The sequence below is a fragment of the Ovis aries genome, unplaced genomic scaffold (assembly GCF_016772045.2).
Source record: "Ovis aries strain OAR_USU_Benz2616 breed Rambouillet unplaced genomic scaffold, ARS-UI_Ramb_v3.0 scaffold_181, whole genome shotgun sequence".
In the NCBI taxonomy this organism is placed as follows: domain Eukaryota; kingdom Metazoa; phylum Chordata; class Mammalia; order Artiodactyla; family Bovidae; genus Ovis; species Ovis aries.
Window position 1 is genome coordinate 30940 of NW_024599813.1, and position 20251 is coordinate 51190.

Here is a 20251-nt window from a genome sequence, read left to right on the forward strand (position 1 = left end):
ATATCTATACGATGGGATACTATTTAAGTATAAATATGTGAAATTTTGCCATTTTCAGCAATATGGATATAAACTTTGAAAGTATTATGCTAAGTGGAATAAATGAGAAAAAATTCCACAATTTTATTTATATTTGGATTATAAAAAACAGAAAAATAAATGAAGAAGCAATCAAACATAAACACATAGATACAGAGAAGAGAGTAGTTGTTACTAGAGGGAAAGTATGGAGGAGGAAAAAACGGGTCAAGGGGGCCAGCTGTACAGTGACAAAAGGACACTAAATGTTCTGTGGAGAGAACACTTGCTGTGTACAGAGAATTCAAAATATAATGTTGCACATATTAAACATATATAATGCTGTGAACCAACAGCACCATGTTAGTCTTTCAGTTGTGTCTGACTCTTTGGGACCCCATGGGCTAAAGCTCACCAGGCTTCTCTGTCCATGGAATTTTCCAGGCAAGAATACTGGAGTGGGCTGCCATTCCCTTCTCAGGGATCTTCTCAACCCAGGGATCGAACCCAGGTCTCCCGCATTGCAGGCAGATTCTTTACCCTCTGAGCCACCAGCAAAACCCAAAAGACAATATTACTTCAAGAAAAAGAAAAAAAAAAAAGATTTGAATACTAGTATTGGTGAGAATGGGCAGAAAAGTTAAACATGTGCAGTACTGGTGTTGATATAATTTATGGTATAGTCCCTATGGAAAACAGTAACTAAATTACCCAAAAAATGAAAAAAAAAAAAAAGAATGGGAATATGTTACAACAATTTTACTTCTGGGTATATTTCCAAAGAATTGAACTCTCCATAAAAATATATGCACCCCTTTTCATTGCAACATTATCCAACCTGATGAAACATATGGAAACAACCAAAATATTAATTGTTGCCTCAATGCCTCTGACTGTTGTGTTCAGTCATCCAATCTTGTCTGATTCTTTGCAACCCCACGGATTGTAGCTCACCAGGCTTCTCTGTCACGGGAATTTTCCAGGATGAATGCTGAAGCAGGTTGTCATTTTCTACATCAGGAAATCTTCCTGACCCAGAAACAGAACCCAGGTCTCTTGTGTCTCCTGCACTGGCAGGTGGATTCTTTACCACTGAGCCACCTGGAGAGCCTCATTTTGTAAATGGATTTTTAAAAATATTGTATATATTGGAATGTTGTTGTTCAGTCACTCAGTCATGTCCAACTTTTTGCACCCATAAACTGTAGCACGCCAGGCCTCTCTGTCCCTCACCATTTCCCAAGTTTGCCCAAGTTCATCTCCATTGCATCAGTGTTGCCATCTGGCCATCTCATCCTCTGATGACCTCTTCTTCTTCTGCCCTCAATCTTTCCCAGGATCCGGGACTTTTCCAATGAATCAGCTGTTCACATTAGATGACCAAAATACTGTACTTTCAACTTTAGCATCAGTCCTTCAATGAGTATTCAGGGTTGATTTCCTTTAAGATTGACTGATTTGATCTCTTTACTGTCCCAGGGACTCTTAGAAGTCTTCTTCAGCACCACAATTCAAAGGCATCAAATTTGGGGGCTCCACCTTCTTTATGGTCCAGCTCTCACGATTGTACATGACCACTGGGAAGAGTAATGTCTCTGCTTTTCAGCACACTGTCTAGGTTCATCATACCTTTCCTTCCAAGAAGCAAATGTCTTCTTATTTCATAGCTGTAGTCACCATCAGCAGTGATTTTAGAGCCCAAGGAGAGGAAATCTGTCACTACTTTCACCTTTTCTGCATCTGTTTGTCATGACGTAATGGGGCCAGATGCCATGATCTTAGGTGTTTTTTTAATATTTAGTTTTAAGTGAAAGAGCTGGCTTAAAACTAAATATTGGAATGTACTTGACCATAATAAAGGAAATCTTGCCATCTGTGACAAGATGGCTGGACGCTTAGAGCATCATGCTAACAAGAATGATCTAGACACTGAAAACTAAATACTGCATTGTCTCACATCTATGTGAAATATAAAAAGCCAAAGTTATAGAAATAGAGAGTAGAATGATGATTTCCAAGAATAGAGGTGTGAGGGATTTGGGGAATGTTAGTCAAAGTGTCCAAACTTCCAGTTAGAAGATGAATAAGTTTTGAAGATCTAAGAGACAGGGTTGTGACAACAAGTAACAAAATTCTTATTGGATATACATCTGTATTAAGTTCCTATTGCTTCCATTAAAAATTACAAATTCATACTCATGTTTCTGGATAGCAGAAGTCTAAAATTGTTTATTTTGAGTTAAAATAATGATATGAGCATGGCTGGCTTTCTCCTGGAGGCTCAAAGTAGTAATTCACTTCCTCTCCTCTTCCAGGTTCTAGAAGCCATCTGTATTGCTTGGCTAATAGCAGCATCTTCAAAGTTAGCAGCTTCAAGTTTTCAAGTCCCTCTGTGACTCCAGCACTTCTCATCCACATTTAGAGAGCCACTGTGATTAAGTTAGTCCCACTTGCATAATCCTGGCTGAGCTCATTAGAAGCTGTATTCTACTTATATCCTTAATCATCACTTACTGGTATAAAATACAATATTCAAAGATCATCACATCTTTTGGAGGCCCTTATTATGTACACTACACATATTTTTTTCACAGGTAGATTATTTGGTATGATTCAAGGGCCCTTGAAAGAATTGTACATAGAAAGTATCACAGAGTCTGGAATGAATCCATACAGTTTTCATCACATAGTTCAACCAAAAAATTCATTAAGAATTTCATGGAAAGATAATTTTTGGTGGAAAATGTAAAACTCTGTACCCATGACTCAAAAAACATAACCACAGCCTGGCTTACTCACAGAATGGCCATAGTCCAGTACCTGCTTCATCGGCATCTCTCAAGACCTTGTTAGAAGAATAAAGTCTCATGGTTCACCAGGTTTGAGCAGAATCAGGACTCTCATCAGGTTTATTGAGGGCTTCTCTGGGGCTCAGTGGTAAAGAATCTGCCTGCAATGCAGGAGCAGCAGGAGGTGCAGGTTCATTCCCTGGGTTGGAAAGATCTCCTGGAGGTAGAGCATGGCAACCCATGCCAGTATTCTTGCCTGGAGAATCCCATGGACAGAGGAGTCTGGTGGGCCACAGAGATTCTGACACGACTGAAGTGACTTAGCATACATGCAAAGGTTGATGGATATGCACAATGAAGTAGGAAAAGTGCTAGTCTAGAAGAGGTTTACTCATTTTCCCACTCTTGACATTTTGGAGCAAGGTCATTATTTTTGTGTGGTACAGTCCTGGAAACATAAAAGATGTGGGTTCAGTCCCTGAGTTGGGAAGATCCCCTGGAGGAGGGAATGGCAGCCCACTCCAGTATTTTTACCTGGAGAATCTCATGGACAGAGGAATCTTGAGGGCTACAGTTCATAGAGTCAAAAAGAGTCAGACACAATTGAAATGACCACACACACACACACACACACACACACACCCTGAACATTGCAGTTGTTTAGCAGAATCCCTTCAAACCATGCCAGATATTATCGAGGCCAAAGACATTTCTGGTTGAGAACCACTGGTGCAGAGTTTGAAAACTGGAAACTATCTGACAAGATTCCAATAAAGGCTTCATGCTTTACTCAGATTATAACTGGCAGATCACTAATTCCCATGAAGCCCATTTCTGCAACTAAAAATTGATTTCATAATAGTACCATCTCATGGAATGGTCTTTACTAAAATTAAATTATTATATAATCCCTATATGGTGTTATGATCCAAAAATGTCTTCTATGATTAACAAATATTTTAATGAGGGACTGAATAACCAGTTTTAACTTGTGCTGTAAGTATTAAATTTTCACATGTTTTGGCAAAATTATGAATTGATGCAGTGTACTGTCCAGGTTTTGTATTAAAAGAACAAAATTATCCCGCTGCTTGAAGATGGTAAGTCATTTTCTAGAGATAGCAGGAGTGGGGACTCATCAGGATCAGTGCTTTGATTAGGGACCTTATCAAGATAGAACCCTCAGACTGAGATTCTGGAGAAATTTGAACTCAGAATTGGGATGAATGGCAACCCACTCCAGTACTCTTGCCTGGAAAATCCCATGGACGGAGGAGCCTGGTAGGCTGCAGTCCATGAGGTCACTAAGAGTCGGACCCGACTGAGCGGCTTCACTTTCACTTTCACTTACATGCATTGGAGAAGGCAATGGCAACCCACTCCAGTGTTCTTGCCTGGAGAATCCCAGGGACGAGGGAGCCTGGTGGGCTGCCATCTCTGGGGTCGCACAGAGTCGGACACGACTGAAGCAACTTAGCAGCAGCAGCTACAGTCCATAAGGTTGCAAAGGGTCAGACACAACTGAGCTGACTTAGCACACACAGGGCAACTTTAAGGTTTAGTCCCGTAGGCAAACAGGAGAGGTCATGAAGGAGTAATAAACACTGAATTCATCTGCCTTGTAACATTGTCTCCTAGACACAGAGAATGAGCAGGAAAACTTTTCTATCTGTCCAGACCATAGTCCCTCAGGGAAATCAGCTATTAGAGGTGGTGATACAAGAGGGAAATGTACATAATGAGCAGACACTGGGAGCTGTAAATGTCTCCTCTGCTGCATCCCTCCTCCTGCCCATCCTTGGGCTAGATGGTGCACGGCTGTTGCTTGTGGAGTTATAACTCTGGTTGGGGGGCCAATGATTCACTCCATCCTCCTGTCTTGTCTAGAAACTGAGCATCTAACTCCATCATCAACAAACCAACAGAATTTTCGACATTTATGTCCAAATGTTCCTCTTAGAGACTCCAACCAGGTGAGTCCAAGAGCCCAGGAAATAACGCAGGATATGATCAAAGGGAATGGCAGGCAAGAATGTTTTACCTGAGTTCACTTGAGCGCCAATGCAGACTAACCCAGAGCTATGATTTCTGTAGTTGTTTGTTTGCTTGATGACTATATTAATTTATGATGCTCAAAATATTCAAAATATTAAAATCTACAATCAAGGGTCAATGTTGACCATTAAATGGCTGACATAAGAGCCCAATTAGAATAGGGAATGAGATATGAAAATTACTTCTTAAAAATGGAACCTAGGTCCAGGGAGCTTTGAGATTAATTGGAGTAGAGAATAGCATATTAGCTGTGCTTGGATGTACAGAGATGTAAGGACTATTTTTAATATAGAGCATATTTGACTACTGATGAGAAATATACAGACCAGGCAATGTTGCCACACATTACCTTGCAACAACAGTTCATGAGATATATATTTCAGAATAATATGTCTCTCAGTATTCAAATAAAAAAATATTATGGGAAAGACTGTTAATGAATTTAATTTACAATTGTTTTATTTCCACTAAGGTTGAATACATGTATAGTCAGCCAGTTACTTTCTGCATTGAAAAAGTAGTGATTTTCCTGTTCAATTCCTTTACTTTTGTACAGTAAATACAACATATTTTTATTTTTTTAAAAAATAATTGTATTGTTTAAAATTAGAATTGTTAACATGAAGCAGATGTTTGCAATTAAGTTATTTCATATATGTATAGAAGAATTTATTCAGAATGTCCAGAATTTATAAATTTGATGTGGTAAAATCTGTGTCACCTTATGTTCCTTCCCATCATTACTTTAAAGAGTTAACTGAATGCATTCTTACTTAAATACTTTAATTTGCAAATCCTTGCTTTAAACAGAAATGAACATGAATGTTCCTGTGCATATTATGAGCTAATAAGTCACGCTTTATACGTGTTCTCACTATTTCCCACATCTCTTATTCCTCGTTGTTCAATTTATTCTATTGTGATTAGATTTACTTATAAAAGTTGCATCATGTTCCATCAACATACGGAAGACTTTCTTTGCATTTAGCTTAAGATCACCTTTATCTTCTTTTTCTTCTTTTTTTTAATGAATTTATTTTATTTTATTTATTTTTTTTGGTCTTCATGATCATTTGTTTCTTTTTAAAAAAATTTATTTATTTTAATTGGAGGCTAATTGTTTTACAATATTGTGGTGTGTTTTCCCATACATTGACATGAATCAACCATGGGTGTACATGTGTTCCCCATCCTGAACCCCCGCCCACCTCCCTCCCCATCCCATCCCATCCCATCCCATCCCATCCCATCCCATCCCATCCCATCCCTCAGGGTCATCCCAATCAAACCTGGACTGGCGATCTGTTTCACATATGATAATATACATGTTTCAATGCTATTCTTTCAAATCATCCCACCCTCGCCTTCTCAAAACTCCAAAAGACTGTTCTATACATCTGTGTCTCTTTTGCTATCTTGCATATACTGTCATCATTACAATCTTTCTAGATTCCATATATATGCCTTAGTATACTCTATTGGTGTTTTCCTTTCTGACTTACTTCACTCTGTATAATAAGCTCCAGTTTATTCTACCTCATTAGAACTGATTCAAATGTATTCTTTTTAATGGCTGAGTAATATTGCATTGTGTATATGTACCACAGCTTTCTTATCCATTCATCTGCCAATGGACATCTAGGTTGCTTCCATGTCCTGGCTATTGTAAACAGTGCTGCGATGAACATTGGGGTACATGTGTCTCTTTCAATTATGGCTTCCTCATTGTGTATGCCCAGCAGTGGGATTTCTGGGTCATATGGCAGTTCTATTTCCAGTTTTTAAAGGAATCTCCACACTGTTCTCCATATATATTTGTATTTAAGTTCATACTTCCCTGTGTAAGAGGAAATGACAACTTAGACACCATTTCCTCCCAACATTTTAAAAGATTTTCTGTCATATTATTTTATTTCCAAAAACATTTCCAAAATTGATAAAGTTGATATTACTAAATTTTTTAAAAATGTGCATCTTTCATAAGTTGGTTTTGGATGTCCCTTCAATTTTGTTTCATCTATTTTTTCGTTAACATTGAGTATTACAAAGTGTTGAAGATACATAATGTGGGAAAGGGAGCTCTTATGACGAAGTTTCAGCCCAGCATGGAGACCTTCTTGTTCCTCAATATCTTCTGACACCATCTGTCCTCACTCCATCCTGTTCATTTCCCTCATGGGACTGGCTTCCTTTTTGGACTGAAACATCTTAAACAAACACTTTCCTTACACCTTCACACTCACTGTGCCCTTGCCAGGAGCACACCATCCAGGTATACTCATGGCTCTGGTTCTCTCTTCCTTGAGGTCTTTCCAATTATCACCTTGTTTACAGGTCTTGATTAACATGTGGGTCGATGCATGATACTGGATGCTTGGGGCTGGTGCACTGGGATGACCCATAGGGATGGTACAGGGAGGGAGGAGGGAGGGGGATTCAGCATGGGGATCACGTGTATACCTGTAGTGGATTCATGCTGATGTATGGCAAAACCAATACAATATTGTAAAGTAATTAACCTCCAATTAAAATAAATAAATTTATATTAAAAAGACGTGTATACAACAGGTGTCATCCTTCTCCATCTGCCTTTTACCTCCTTTCTTTTCCTTCATAACAACTGTAACAGATGACAAGCCATATAACTTTTATTTTCTTATCTTCTGTCTCCATAGCCAGATGTTAGGAGCTTCTGTTGTTCAACACTGTGTGCTCCCTGCATAGATAGCATATATAGTGCCTGGTACATTCTCTCAATTCGATTCATATCCTCAAATTTGTGAAAGAATGTCCCAATGAAACTGTAAACTATCTGACATCTTGGAAAAAACTTTGATAGTTTTTCTGGGAAAAACTTAAACCAGTTTGCTAATTAGAGATGGCACAAGAAGCTCCCTAAAGTGCATGAAATCCATGAACAGAATATTGAAATTAATTTCTTTATGGTGAAATATAAATGGTAGCATTTCAACAATGTGGTAACACCCATTTATGTGAAAATTAGTCATTTTATTTCCCCATTTCTCACAGTCACCTTCATCATAAGGCACCAAGGAACCTAACAGGAAATAATGAATTTCTTCTTATGGGATTTTCAGAGAAATCAGAATTGCAACACCTCATATTTGGACTTTTTCTCTCCATGTACCTGATCACTGTGTTTGGAAACCTGCTCATCATCCTGGCCGTCACCTCAGACTCCCACCTCCACACTCCTGTGTACTTCTTCCTCTCCAGCTTGTCCTTTGTAGACATCTGCTGCACCTCCACCACCATCCCGAAGATGCTGTGGAACATCCAGACCCAGAATAAAGTCATAATCAGTGAAGGCTGCATCATCCAGATGTACTTTTTCTTACTTTTTTCCAGACTGGATGTCTTTCTCCTGACCGTGATGGGCTATGACCGATATGTGGCCATCTGTTACCCCCTGCACTACATGGTCATCATGAACCCCTGGCTCTGTGGACTGCTGCTTCTGGTGTCTGGATCGTAAGTGTCCTGCATTCCTTGTCAGAAAGCTTAATGGTGTTGCAACTGTCCTTCTGTACAGTCTTAGAAATCCCTCATTTTTTTTTGTGAACTCAATCAGATGATCCAACTTGCAAGTTCTGACACCTTTCTCAACAATGTGTGATGTACTCTGGAGCTGTGCTGCTGGCTGGTAGTTCCCTCACTGGTATCCTCTACTCTTACTCTAAGATAGTTTCCTCCATATATGGAATCTCATTAGCTCAGGGCAAGTATAAAGCATTTTCCCCCTGTGCATCTCACCTCTCAGCTATCTCCTTATTTTATTGCACAGGCTTAGGTGTGTACCTTAGTTCTGCTTCTCTTCACAGTTTACACTCAAATGAAAGAGCTTTGGTGATGTACACTGTGGTCACCCCCATGCTGAACCCCTTCATCTACAGTCTGAGAAATAAAGACTTAAAGAGAAGTTTGAAAATGTCCTTTGGAAAGTTAAGTATAAAAGGTCTTATTTTCCTAGGGCTTAAGAAGTCCCCTTGATAGCAGAGCTCAAAGCCTGAGCCCAGTGTTGTCCTCCTTTGGTCAGACTTCTAGAGACAGAAAATGTTTCTTCTATTTTTCTTGGAATTAATATTTTGTTTCTAACTTCTCTGTACAATTTTGTAACTCATTCTTAAGTTTTGTGATATCTATGAAATTTCAGGGTTTTTTTTTTTCCTTTCTGATTTTCCTCCTCTACCAATTGTAATCCAAATATTGGATGTGAAGTATTTGGAAATTTCCATTCATCACAAGGAACTACATGGATCACTTAAGAATAATTTATTCTCATATGAACTATATCATATTGAGCATTTTTCATTTTATTTGCCTAAATTAATTGCCATGATTTATGCTACTCCTGTGGGAAGCATAAAAACTCCTCTTGGCAACCACAGCTATTTATATAAGGTTCTTAAAGGAGAAATACTGAGACCACTGTTTTATCCCTTTTCTGAATGTAACTCTTTGCATATACTTATGGTAATTGCTAGGCTTCCCAGGTGTCACAGTGGTAAAGAATCTGCCTGCCAATGCAGCAGACTGTTTTGATCCCTACGTTGGGAAGATCCCCTTTAAAAGGAAATGGCAACCTACTCCAGTATTGTTGCCTGGGAAATTTCATGGACAGAGCAGCCTGGTAGGTTACAGTCCATGCGGTTGCAAAGAGATAGACATGATTGGGCATGTAGGCACACATGCAGTGTAATTTTTGTTCCTGATAATCCAAACTTTATAATACTGGTTGTTTTCACTAATATAAGGTACTTTTATACTCATTAGGATCTTATTCTTCAATACAGGCTATGTCCACTGTGTCTACCATTGATACTGGAAATCATGGATAATAAAGTACATCTCTCCAAGCATAATCTACATGGAAACAAATATGAGAGAACAGATGGATATAATATGGTTTTAGAGTAGAACTGATCTTAAATATGATAAAGCAAAGTATTAGATCACACATTTATTACTATACAGCATATTTCTTTTTTGGAGAGTTAATGCATTCTTTCAAATATGCACCATCACTGTCTATTTGTAAGATGTATTCATTGAACTGAAGGACTAGTGCTATGTTTAGCTTTTTTAAATTAAATTTCTTTCTTGTGTCTGTTTGAAAATTTCAAGTGCTTCCAGAAAATCTTTATCTTTTCACTTTTCCAAATGAAATATATCCAATATTCATAATTTTGTCACAAACAATATAGAGGCAGAAAATGTACAATAGCAGTATCATCCATTAGATGTCATCCTAATAATCAAAGAATGACTTGCTAGAAAGCTTGGGTTCCTGTTCAGGAATGTGATTCAGGGTCACAGGTGCTGTGCTAACATTCAAGTCTTTCCAACCTGTCCACATGACCTCAAAGGGACTGACTGCAATGGAGTCACTTTTTCATACAGTTATATGAAATGAACTTGAATAATAAAGTAATTATGAATGCTACCTTTAAAATATCAGAACAAAATTCTAGAATTAGTAGAATCAGATTATTACAATTGTCCTTAGTTCTGCTTAATTAGATTATTATGTTAGGTGTTGTTACATACAAACTTTCCTGAAATAAAATTGTTAGTAAAACATCTTCATTGTCAAATGAAGTGATACGGTGGGAAGTTGCTCTGATTTCTCCATGGCTTCTAGCCCTCCAGATTCATGAGCCTAGCAGGCATGAATCTTTCTAGCATGTTTCTAAAGCTCATCTGTAATGCTGTGTGTGGCCTTACTGCTCTTCTTGAACCAACTAATAATATTTTATTACTTTTATATATGTAGGTTAATCTTCCAATTTTCAGGTGAAATGAGTTTATTAAATGTGAATTGCTTTAATTTAAATTTGACTACTATAATATCCTCATAGCATAAGCTGGAATCAAGATTGCCAGGAGAAATATCAATCACCTCAGATATGCAGATGACACCACCCTTATGGCAGAAAGTGAAGAGGAGCTAAAAAGCCTCTTGATGAAAGTGAAAGTGGAGAGTGAAAAAGTTGGCTTAAAGCTCAACATTCAGAAAACGAAGATCATGGCATCCGGTCCCATCATTTTATGGGAAATAGATGGGGAAACAGTGGAAACAGTGTCAGACTTTATTTTTGTGGGCTCCAAAATCACTGCAGATGGTGACTGCAGCCATAAAATTAAAAGACACTTACTCCTTGGAAGAAAAGTTATGATGAACCTAGATAATATATTCAAAAGCAGAGACATTACTTTGCCAACTAAGGTCCATTTAGTCAAGGCTATGGTTTTTCCTGTGGTCACTTATGGATGTGAGAGTTGGACTGCGAAGAAGGCTGAGCACCGAAGAATTGATGCTTTTGAACTGTGGTGTTGGAGAAGACTATTGAGAGTCCTTTGGAGTGCAAGGAGATCCAACCAGTCCATTCTGAAGGAGATCAACCCTGGGATTTCTTTGGAAGGAATGATGCTAAAGCTGAAACTCCAGTACTTTGGCCACCTCATGCGAAGAGTTGGCTTATTGGAAAAGACTGATGATGGGAGGGATTGGACGCGGGAGAAGAAGGGGATGACAGAGGATGAGATGGCTGGATGGCATCACAGACTCGATGGAAGTGAGTCTGAGTGAACTCCAGGAGATGGTGATGGACAGGGAGGCCTGGCGTGCTGCAATTCATGGGGTCGCAAAGAGTCGGACACGACTGAGCGACTGAACTGAACTGAACTGAATATCCACATGTAAAACTTTACCTTTTCCCAGTTGGAAGAGATGTCTCTTGCCCTGTTAGGTGTGACTCACCTGTCTGTGCTTCATTACCTACCCTGGTGTGCACACTAGAATTTAAAATTCTAATAAATTTGTTAAAATGTAATTGAAAACAATAAACTGTGCCCATTAAACTATGTGAATTGAAGAATTTTAAAAGCCATAAAAATTTAGAGTTTATACTGCCTGATTTTGTTTATGTGTAATCCAAGGAGGTATGCAATAAGTTTGTCTGCTGTATTATGTAATGGTTGACCTCCCCTGGTGGCTCAGCGGTAAAGAATCCACCTGCCAATGCAAGAGATGAGGATTTGATCTCTGGGTCAGAGAGATCCCCTGGAGAAGGAAATGGCATCCCACTCCAGTATTCTTGTCTGGGAAGTCCCATGGAGAGGAGAACCTGGCCATCTACAGTCCATAGGGTTGCAAAAGAGTCAGAAACAACTTTAGCAACTAAACAACAACAACAACATGTAATTGTTATAAATGTAATCCCCAAAGTTCCTCTTTCTTTACTTCTGAAGGTGATACAAAAAAATAAACCTATTTTCTGAGGGATGATATGAGAAAATGGCAAGAATACTTGCATAACCCAAAGAATACATTTAAGGGTAAGAAGTATATGTGTATGTGTGTTAATTGTTTGTATATACTTTATGTTAAACACACACACACATACATGTCCATGCACACAGACACAGAGATAAACTCATTTATTATTTTGAGAATAATCTTTATAGAAAATTAAAGAGTAAAGGCATGAAAATAATGAATGTTTTTGTTAACATGGAATTTAAGGAATGCAGAAATTTGGACAAAACATTTTAAATGGAATGTGAGACATTACTTTTGATATGAACTACTTTTCTTATCATAAGTATTCAAAATATAACCACATTTATATAATGCAATGTGGAATTCAATGAACCAGCAAACACAAGGTGGGGTTCCAACACACACACACACACACACACACACACACACACACAATCTTTATCCAGGGAAAACTAGATGACCGAATTGAGAAGTTTAAACTCAATAACACATTACACTAATTGCTTTAAAATTTAAGATCAGCCACTGATATTCCTTACATTGGGCTGAATAAAATATGTCTGCTAAAACTGAGACCAATCTGGACAGTCCAAGGAAGAAGGTATTCCCTTCCTAGATGACTTTCTAGGGGCATCTACATTCTTTGTGTTATAGTCCCTCTTCCATCCTCAAGGCTAGCATCACAGCATCTTCAGATCTCTCTCTGACTCCAGTTCTTACTCTTCTCTCCTCTGCATTTAGATAATCACAGCCATTGCTTATAGCAACATGGGTAATCCAAGTTAATCTTCTCATTTTAAGGATAATGATTAGCTAATTAATTTTATCAGCTAGCTCTATTCTTTTTTATGTAAGTTAACACACTTAAAAATTTGAAAAAACATCAGAAAATAAATACCTCTGAGTCCTATTTGTAGAATGGAGAATGAATGGCATACACTATTATTGATATTTTACAGAATAAATTTCTCCAAATTTAAGCAGATAATCCCTATAATGTGCTAAGGTAGGATATGGTACTTAAAATATGGAAATACAGGTCATAACTCAGAGACATTATAATGAGGGGATAAATGACAGCTATTAACTTCAGATGTAAATATGAAATTCCTAATGGTTTTAGCAGAAGGGTCAGGAAACCAGGGTGTGCATTGCCCACTACTTAACAGTAAACAAATAGAGGTGTCCCTTTATAAAGAGAGAAATAAAACTTTTCTGAGAGTATCATGGGCTCTGTCCTTACAAAAAGTCAATGCATTGACCATCCAAGGGATCCATTCAAGACAATTGCCTCAGTATCACTTGTTGGAGAGAACTTAACACTGGTGTTGGGATAACACTGGCTTTGGGAGTTTAAACCCCTGGCAGGAGAGAAGTTAATGGAGAAGAATTAATAAAAGCTGAATTCACCCTTCTTGTAACTTGGTCTCCTGGGAACAGAGAATCAGCAGGAATAAAAAGGATCCTTTTTGTCCAGACCAAGTACCACAGGGAAATCATGTGTTTACAGGTCACTTTATTAATAACAAGAGGGGAATATACTTAATGCGCAGACAGAAAGAGCTGTTAAATAGCTCCTCTATTGCATCCCCAAGCTTGTACAGCCTGCGCATGGAGGAGACAAGCTTTTGCTTTCGGAATCCAAAGTCTGAGTAAAGAACCAACACTTGACCCTCCACGTGCTGTCTTACCTGTAGGCAGAGCTTCGGTCTCCATCAACCATCCAGGAAGGGATTCAGACTTCCACACAAGGACCTTCCTCTCAGTTTCCATGCAGGTGAGTCAAAGTGGCCAAAAGACACTGCAGAAAAGTACCAGATAAAATAAAATTCAAAAATGTTTACATGACGTCACCTGAGAACAAACACAGCTGAACTCAGCCGAACTCAGAGCTTGGCAATCACTGGTGTCATTCCCTTGCTTAAAATATCAATGCAAACCAGAAGGCTAAAAAGAGAAGTAAAATAAATATATAAATAATAAAAAGAGAAGTGTAGACACTGAAATCAGCAAGCAAAATGATAAGAATGAAGGTCCAACTAGAAGAGGGATGAAAGGAGTAAAGTGCTTCCAGTAAAAGTAGAGCAGGTCCAGATATCTTATTAATTAACTGGGGTAAAGAAATTGGGTGTTAGCTATGGAAAGCTATAAAATGAAATGAAGGCATTTCTTTCCAACTTGAAGATGGGATTTTTGTCTTTCTTACCAACTGACCATTTAGTTTTCTTATTATGTATAGATGCATCTGAGGGGAATTGTGAATCGATATACATTTTGTGTGGTCAAATCTAGCAATCAGATATGTTTTCTCCATTGCTAGTTTATCATTGCTACAAAAATCTATGGTGATTAAATTCAAACTCTGTCTCTAACTGTGGATGATTTTTTCCCCCACAGTAATGTCCAGAACCTTGTGTGGCTGTGACACATTGAGGGCTCAATAAAGGTCAGGGTTTCTGTGAACACCCCACAATGCATAGGACAGACCCCCACCACAAATAATATGGTCCAGTATGTCAACTGTGACAACACTGAAGAATCCAGAATTAAAGAATACTTGCATTTTGACTACTTATTGCTATCTTCAATTTTTTCCCTAAAATGTTAACACTTCACATATCTGTCAGAAAAACCAGAGCATACTCCTGAGTTACTAAAAAGTTCTCAGCCCTAATTCAACAGATATTTTTTTTTTTCCCACAGGAGAATGATATGAGAGAGGTTCCATGTTGCTTTCCTAAATCATATCTTGAATTAGAGCAAAACTTCATATATTTGATCACCATTTTGATTTACCTATTATTATCATATAGCCATATTATATGCCCATTTTTCTACAGTAAACAGACTTTCAAATAATTTTTATAAATGCTTGTATTTCAGTTGGCTTTTGGAGCATATTTAGGGCCACAAATTTAAAAAAAAATTTCAGCTATATATGTCTATTTTCTTACCTCTGAGTTCCTTGCCTTATTTAAGATGGTTAACTCACTCATAATTTCATACAGAGATTTCAAGCTGTCCACTCATAATGTGTTTGTTACTTTTACACTGATGTCATAATCTCTGTGATTTTTTGTAAGATGTTTTAAGGAGGAAAAACTTCATATTTTTGTAAGATAGACCTTTAAGTCAGTTTTTATCAATAATTCCATCTTTCCAAATAAAGTGAAATACAACCTTGCCATATGTTAAGCATCCAAATATAATGAGACCTATTCCTGATTCATTCAACAGTAATAACTGAGTATGTGTTACCTGCTAGAGAATTTTATGAACATAATACATTATATTATTTTATCTTTAGGCTATTGTTAATGTAATTAATCCATGTTGATGTCATAAATTATTGCTATCTTTTATTCAGTTAGCTTTCAAAACTTCATTTAATTCTATTTATTACACTTGTTTCAGTGTTCTATTTAGCCTGGTTTCATACACCTCGTCATATTTTTACTTCCTAACTTTTCATAATTTTTGTACAAGTGAACATCTATTCACATAATTTGTTAAAATACAAAGTTGAGCAAAAGAGGTGAAGTCTCTTCTTGTTTGGATCTTGCACTATGATTAGGAAGACAGAGTACAGTGAAAGAAATGTGTGTAGAATACAGTGTCCTCAGATGACTGATATGAGGGACATTACTCAGCGATAAGTATGGAATTCTCACAATGCAAGTAGGTCTTATGAGTATGAACCTCACGGATAATTGATGTTTGGACAAAAATCAGAACTAAGACTAGAGTGAGCCCATAGGATCTATCAGAAAAATGATCAAAACCCAAGAATAACAAAGAGATGATGCCACATATGAAAAAGCACTAAAGAGGCTGTTTTTTGTCTACTATTGAACCATATATAAACAGTTATTCAAACAGATATGAAACAGGCACAGGGAAAATAAGTTTTACAGCTTGATTAAAAATGGTCTAAATTCAATCCATATTCATTGTCCTTTTGTACTTCCTTTTGTGAAGTGCTGTCTTAGTCCTTTTATTCATTTTGGGCAATTCAATCTGCAAATGTTTCATATCATAAAGATACCATTTGGATAAATTTATCATTTGGATAAATTTATACTTGATGTTTTAATTATTTTCCCAGACAACAAGGTAATAGAACAGTATGTGAAATATCACCAGAACCAAAGATGCTTTTCATTACCAGTCTCTCAGGGACCATTTGAGCTTATTAAGTCTTTATTTCCTATTGTGTCCATTTGATTTTTCTCTCCCTCTCACATCCCTCTCTGTATCTAGATGTATACATATATCTTAAAATCCAGTTTTTAAGAAAAGATATAGATATATACATACATATATATATCCTTTTCTGTGACACAGTGGTAAAGAATCAGAATGCCATTGTAGGAGATATAAGAGACTCAGGTTCAATCCCTGGGTCAGGAAGATCCCCTGAGGAAGGGAATGGCAATCCACTCCAGTATTCCTGCCTAGGAAATCCCAGGACAGAGGAGCCTGGAGGGCTACAGTCCATGAGGTTGCAATGAGTCAGCCAGGACTGAGCATGCATGCACAATGCATATATATACATTGAACAGATTTTAATGTGTCTTTAATACAAGGCCAGACCAAAGTTGAGCCCCAAGTTTATTGATTCCTGGGAAATTTACAAACTGGAATTTTTGGATACCATTTTACATAATCAAATCTGATCAACTTGAGTTGTATCAAACTTTAACTTAATCATGGCAGTTAAGGGGAGGGGTGAAAGGATTTAGGAGTAACATAGCTTAGGAAGTGAGAGGGTAACAGACGGGAAGGCCAGGGTTCACCAAATGGAGGAAATAGGCTGCAAGTGTCAGACATGTTTTTCTCTCTCCCTTAGGCGGCAGGAAGAAACAAACTACAAGTTTCAGGTTTTTTGTCTTTGTTTTTTTTTTTTCTTTTAGAATTCTGTGTTGCTGTGAAGATACCTGGTTCCACCTGAACTTAGCTTTTCTCAAAACTTTTGTTAACCAATGTGTTTTTCTCATGGAAATGTTTTTCTTAAGCTTTGTTAATGAAACTATGTATTTGCATTGGAATTTGCCTTTCTTCAAAATGGTTCCACCTCAGACTAACTTTTTTCTTTTCTCAAACCTTGGGCTGATAATAGCTCAACAAACCAGTATTCATATCACTTATTTTATGGCTGGGGAATGACACACTTCTTGCCATCCTATCTCAAAAATGCATATTGTGGGAGAGGGCCCTGGTGAAACTCTGTCAACCTTGAGGTGTCTCTCTTATCTGATTAATAGCTTTCTAACAGACAGAAGACATCCAACTAAAGACTAGCAGAGGGGCACTCTTTCTGCCCCCTTCTGATGTCTATGTCAGAAGCTTTCTCTCTTTTATACTTTAATAAAACTTTATTACACAAAAGCTTTGAGCGATCAAGCCTAATCACTGGCCCTGGATTGAATTCTTCTCCAGAGGCCAAGAATCCCGGCGTCTTTCACTGCTCAGCAACAGACTTTAAGTAGCCAGTGTCTACTGTGTGTATGTGTTTTCTTGCCATGTATCATGTGAACAGTGCTCACAGTAGGGATAATCAACTACTACTACTAAGTCGCTTCAGTCGTGTCCGACTCTGTGCGACCCCATAGACGGCAGCCCACCAAGCTCCCCCATCCCTGGGATTTTCCAGGCAAGAACACTGGAGTGGGTTGCCATTTCCTTCTCCAATGCATGAAGGTAATAAGCTCACATATTTCAAGGTGACTCATATACAGAAGCCAGAACTCAATCAACAGAAGGGATTCATTTAAACATACAGGACACCTTTGTAACAATTTCAAAATGTGCTAGAGGAACATAACATAGTGTGGATGAGGGTCTCCTTGTGACTTGAAGTTTCAGCAGCATCCTGACACCGCCTCTCCTCACACTTCATCTTGTGCACTAACCTCCCCAAATTGGCTTCCTTTTTAAAAAAACTTGAACATGTTAAACAAGCACCTTCCCCAGGGCTTTTACACCAGGGCTGTTGCAACAATTTTTCACCTTGCCAGGCACACATTTCTCCTCCTGGTAAGTTCAGTGTTCTTGCTCTCTCTTCCTTGAAGTCTCTATTCAAATGTAATCTTATTTGCATGTCTTACCTGGAGTCATGAGAAATAGTATCCCCTCTCTATTCTTTACCTTATAACTCTTTTCAAATTTCTTCATAGAAGGAGACATTGTATGAAAAGCAATATATATTAACACAAATGTAGCCAAATTTCATATATATATATATATATATATATATAGAGAGAGAGAGAGAGAGAGAGAGAGAGAGCTTATATTTTCTTTGTGTCTAGATTCTTACAGCTTTTGTAGAACCCCATACTCATCACCTGGCCAGCACCTGAAACACTGTCATTATTCAACTTCTATTACCCAAATGAATTGAAAAATTTCTCATTAAATTTTTGGAATATATGATAGCCTGCAAAAAAAAAAAAATCTACACATGAGACAACCTTGTGAGTTTGAGCTGACATAGGGAATTCCATAAAGGAGAAAATCCATTAGAAATATACTGAAAAAAAAACAGGAAAAAAAAAAGAAAAAAAAAAGAAACATACTGAACTTAGGCAAAAAATATTAAATGTACTTAAGTAAAATATAAACAATAGTTTTTCAACAATGTGAGCAATGTCTGTTTTTGTAAAAATAGACATGTTATTTTCTCCTTTCCAGTAGTCATCTCCACCACATGAGACCAATAAACCTGACAAATGTTTCAGAATTTCTTCTTCTGGGACTTTCAGAGGAATCAGAACTGCAGCCCCTTATATATGCGCTTTTCCTCTTCATGTACCTGATTACTGTATTTGGAAACCTGCTCATCATCTTGGTTGTCAGCTTGGACTCCCACCTCCACACCCCCATGTACTTCTTCCTCTCCAACCTGTCTTTTGTAGACATCTGCTTCACCTCCACCATCATCCCAAAGATGCTGTGGAACATTCAGACTCAGAGCCTAGTTATAACCTATGAAGGCTGCATCACCCAGATGTATTTTTTCACACTGTTTGTAGTTTTGGATGACTTCCTCCTGACTGTGATGGCCTATGACTGGTTTGTGGCCATCTGTCACCCCCTGCGCTACACAGTCGTCATGAACGCCTGGCTCTGTGCACTGCTGGTTCTGGTGTCCTGGATCATCGGTATCTTGGATTCCTTCTTACAAACCTTAATGGTGTCAAGGCTGTCCTTCTGTAGAGTGGTGATAATCCCTCACTATTTCTGTGAACTCAAAGAGTTGGTTCAAGTTGCCTGCTCTGAGACCCTTCTTAATGACACCATGCTATATTTTTCAGCTGTCTTGCTGGGAGGTTCACCCTTAGCTGGTATTGTTTACTCTTACTCTAGGATAGTTTCCTGCATACGTGAAATTTCCTCATCTCAGGGGAAGTATAAGGCATTTTCCACCTGTGCATCTCACCTCTCAGTGGTCTCTTTATTTTATTGTACATGCTTAGGAGTGTATATTTATCCTGCTAATGCCCACAGCTCACACTCGAGTGCAACGGCCTCAGTGATGCACACTGTGGTCACACCCATGCTGAATCCCTTCATCTATAGTCTGAGGAACAAAGACATAAAGGGGGCTCTGAAAGCATTCTTTAGGACTGCAGCTATAAAAAGAATCCAATTGTTCTGAGCTGAAGGAGGCAGCATGATTGAAAGTTTTAAAGACTGACTGAACCAGTGAATATGCTTATAACTTTTATGGTTTCCTTTTGAAAAATTACTGGTTTGAATCTTATGTTTTCAGAGAGTAGGGAAAACCTTCCTCTCAAACTAATTATGACAATACTTTGGCAAAATTAAAGGTTATAAACAAAACAATTATATTTTCTCTCTATCTGACTCCTCCAAAAATTGGAAATTCTTAGGTTTCCAGTAAGTTTACTAAATGAGTTAGGAAGGTTATCTCATGGTTACAAAAATCTCAAGAAATTTTTGAGGCCTTAAAAAGGGACGAATTCACCTAGATTTGTTAGGCAAAATCTGTGATAAGCCTTTGGTGTTAGTTTCCCAGCCCTGTTTTATTTTAAAAGTTCAATCTGAGACTCTATAAATGTTTCAG

At 37.9% G+C, this 20251-nt stretch overlaps 1 protein-coding gene across 1 annotated transcript; it reads left to right on the forward strand.

The window, feature by feature from the left end:
• The first annotated feature begins 18507 nt into the window (after positions 1–18507).
• Positions 18508–19822, forward strand: LOC101111452 (olfactory receptor 7A10-like). The gene is made up of 2 exons (XM_027969247.2): positions 18508–19325; positions 19611–19822. The coding sequence occupies exons 1-2, from the start codon at positions 18872–18874 to the stop codon at positions 19820–19822; spliced, it is 666 nt and encodes a 221-aa protein (XP_027825048.2). The 5' UTR covers positions 18508–18871.
• The last annotated feature ends 429 nt before the right edge of the window (positions 19823–20251 follow it).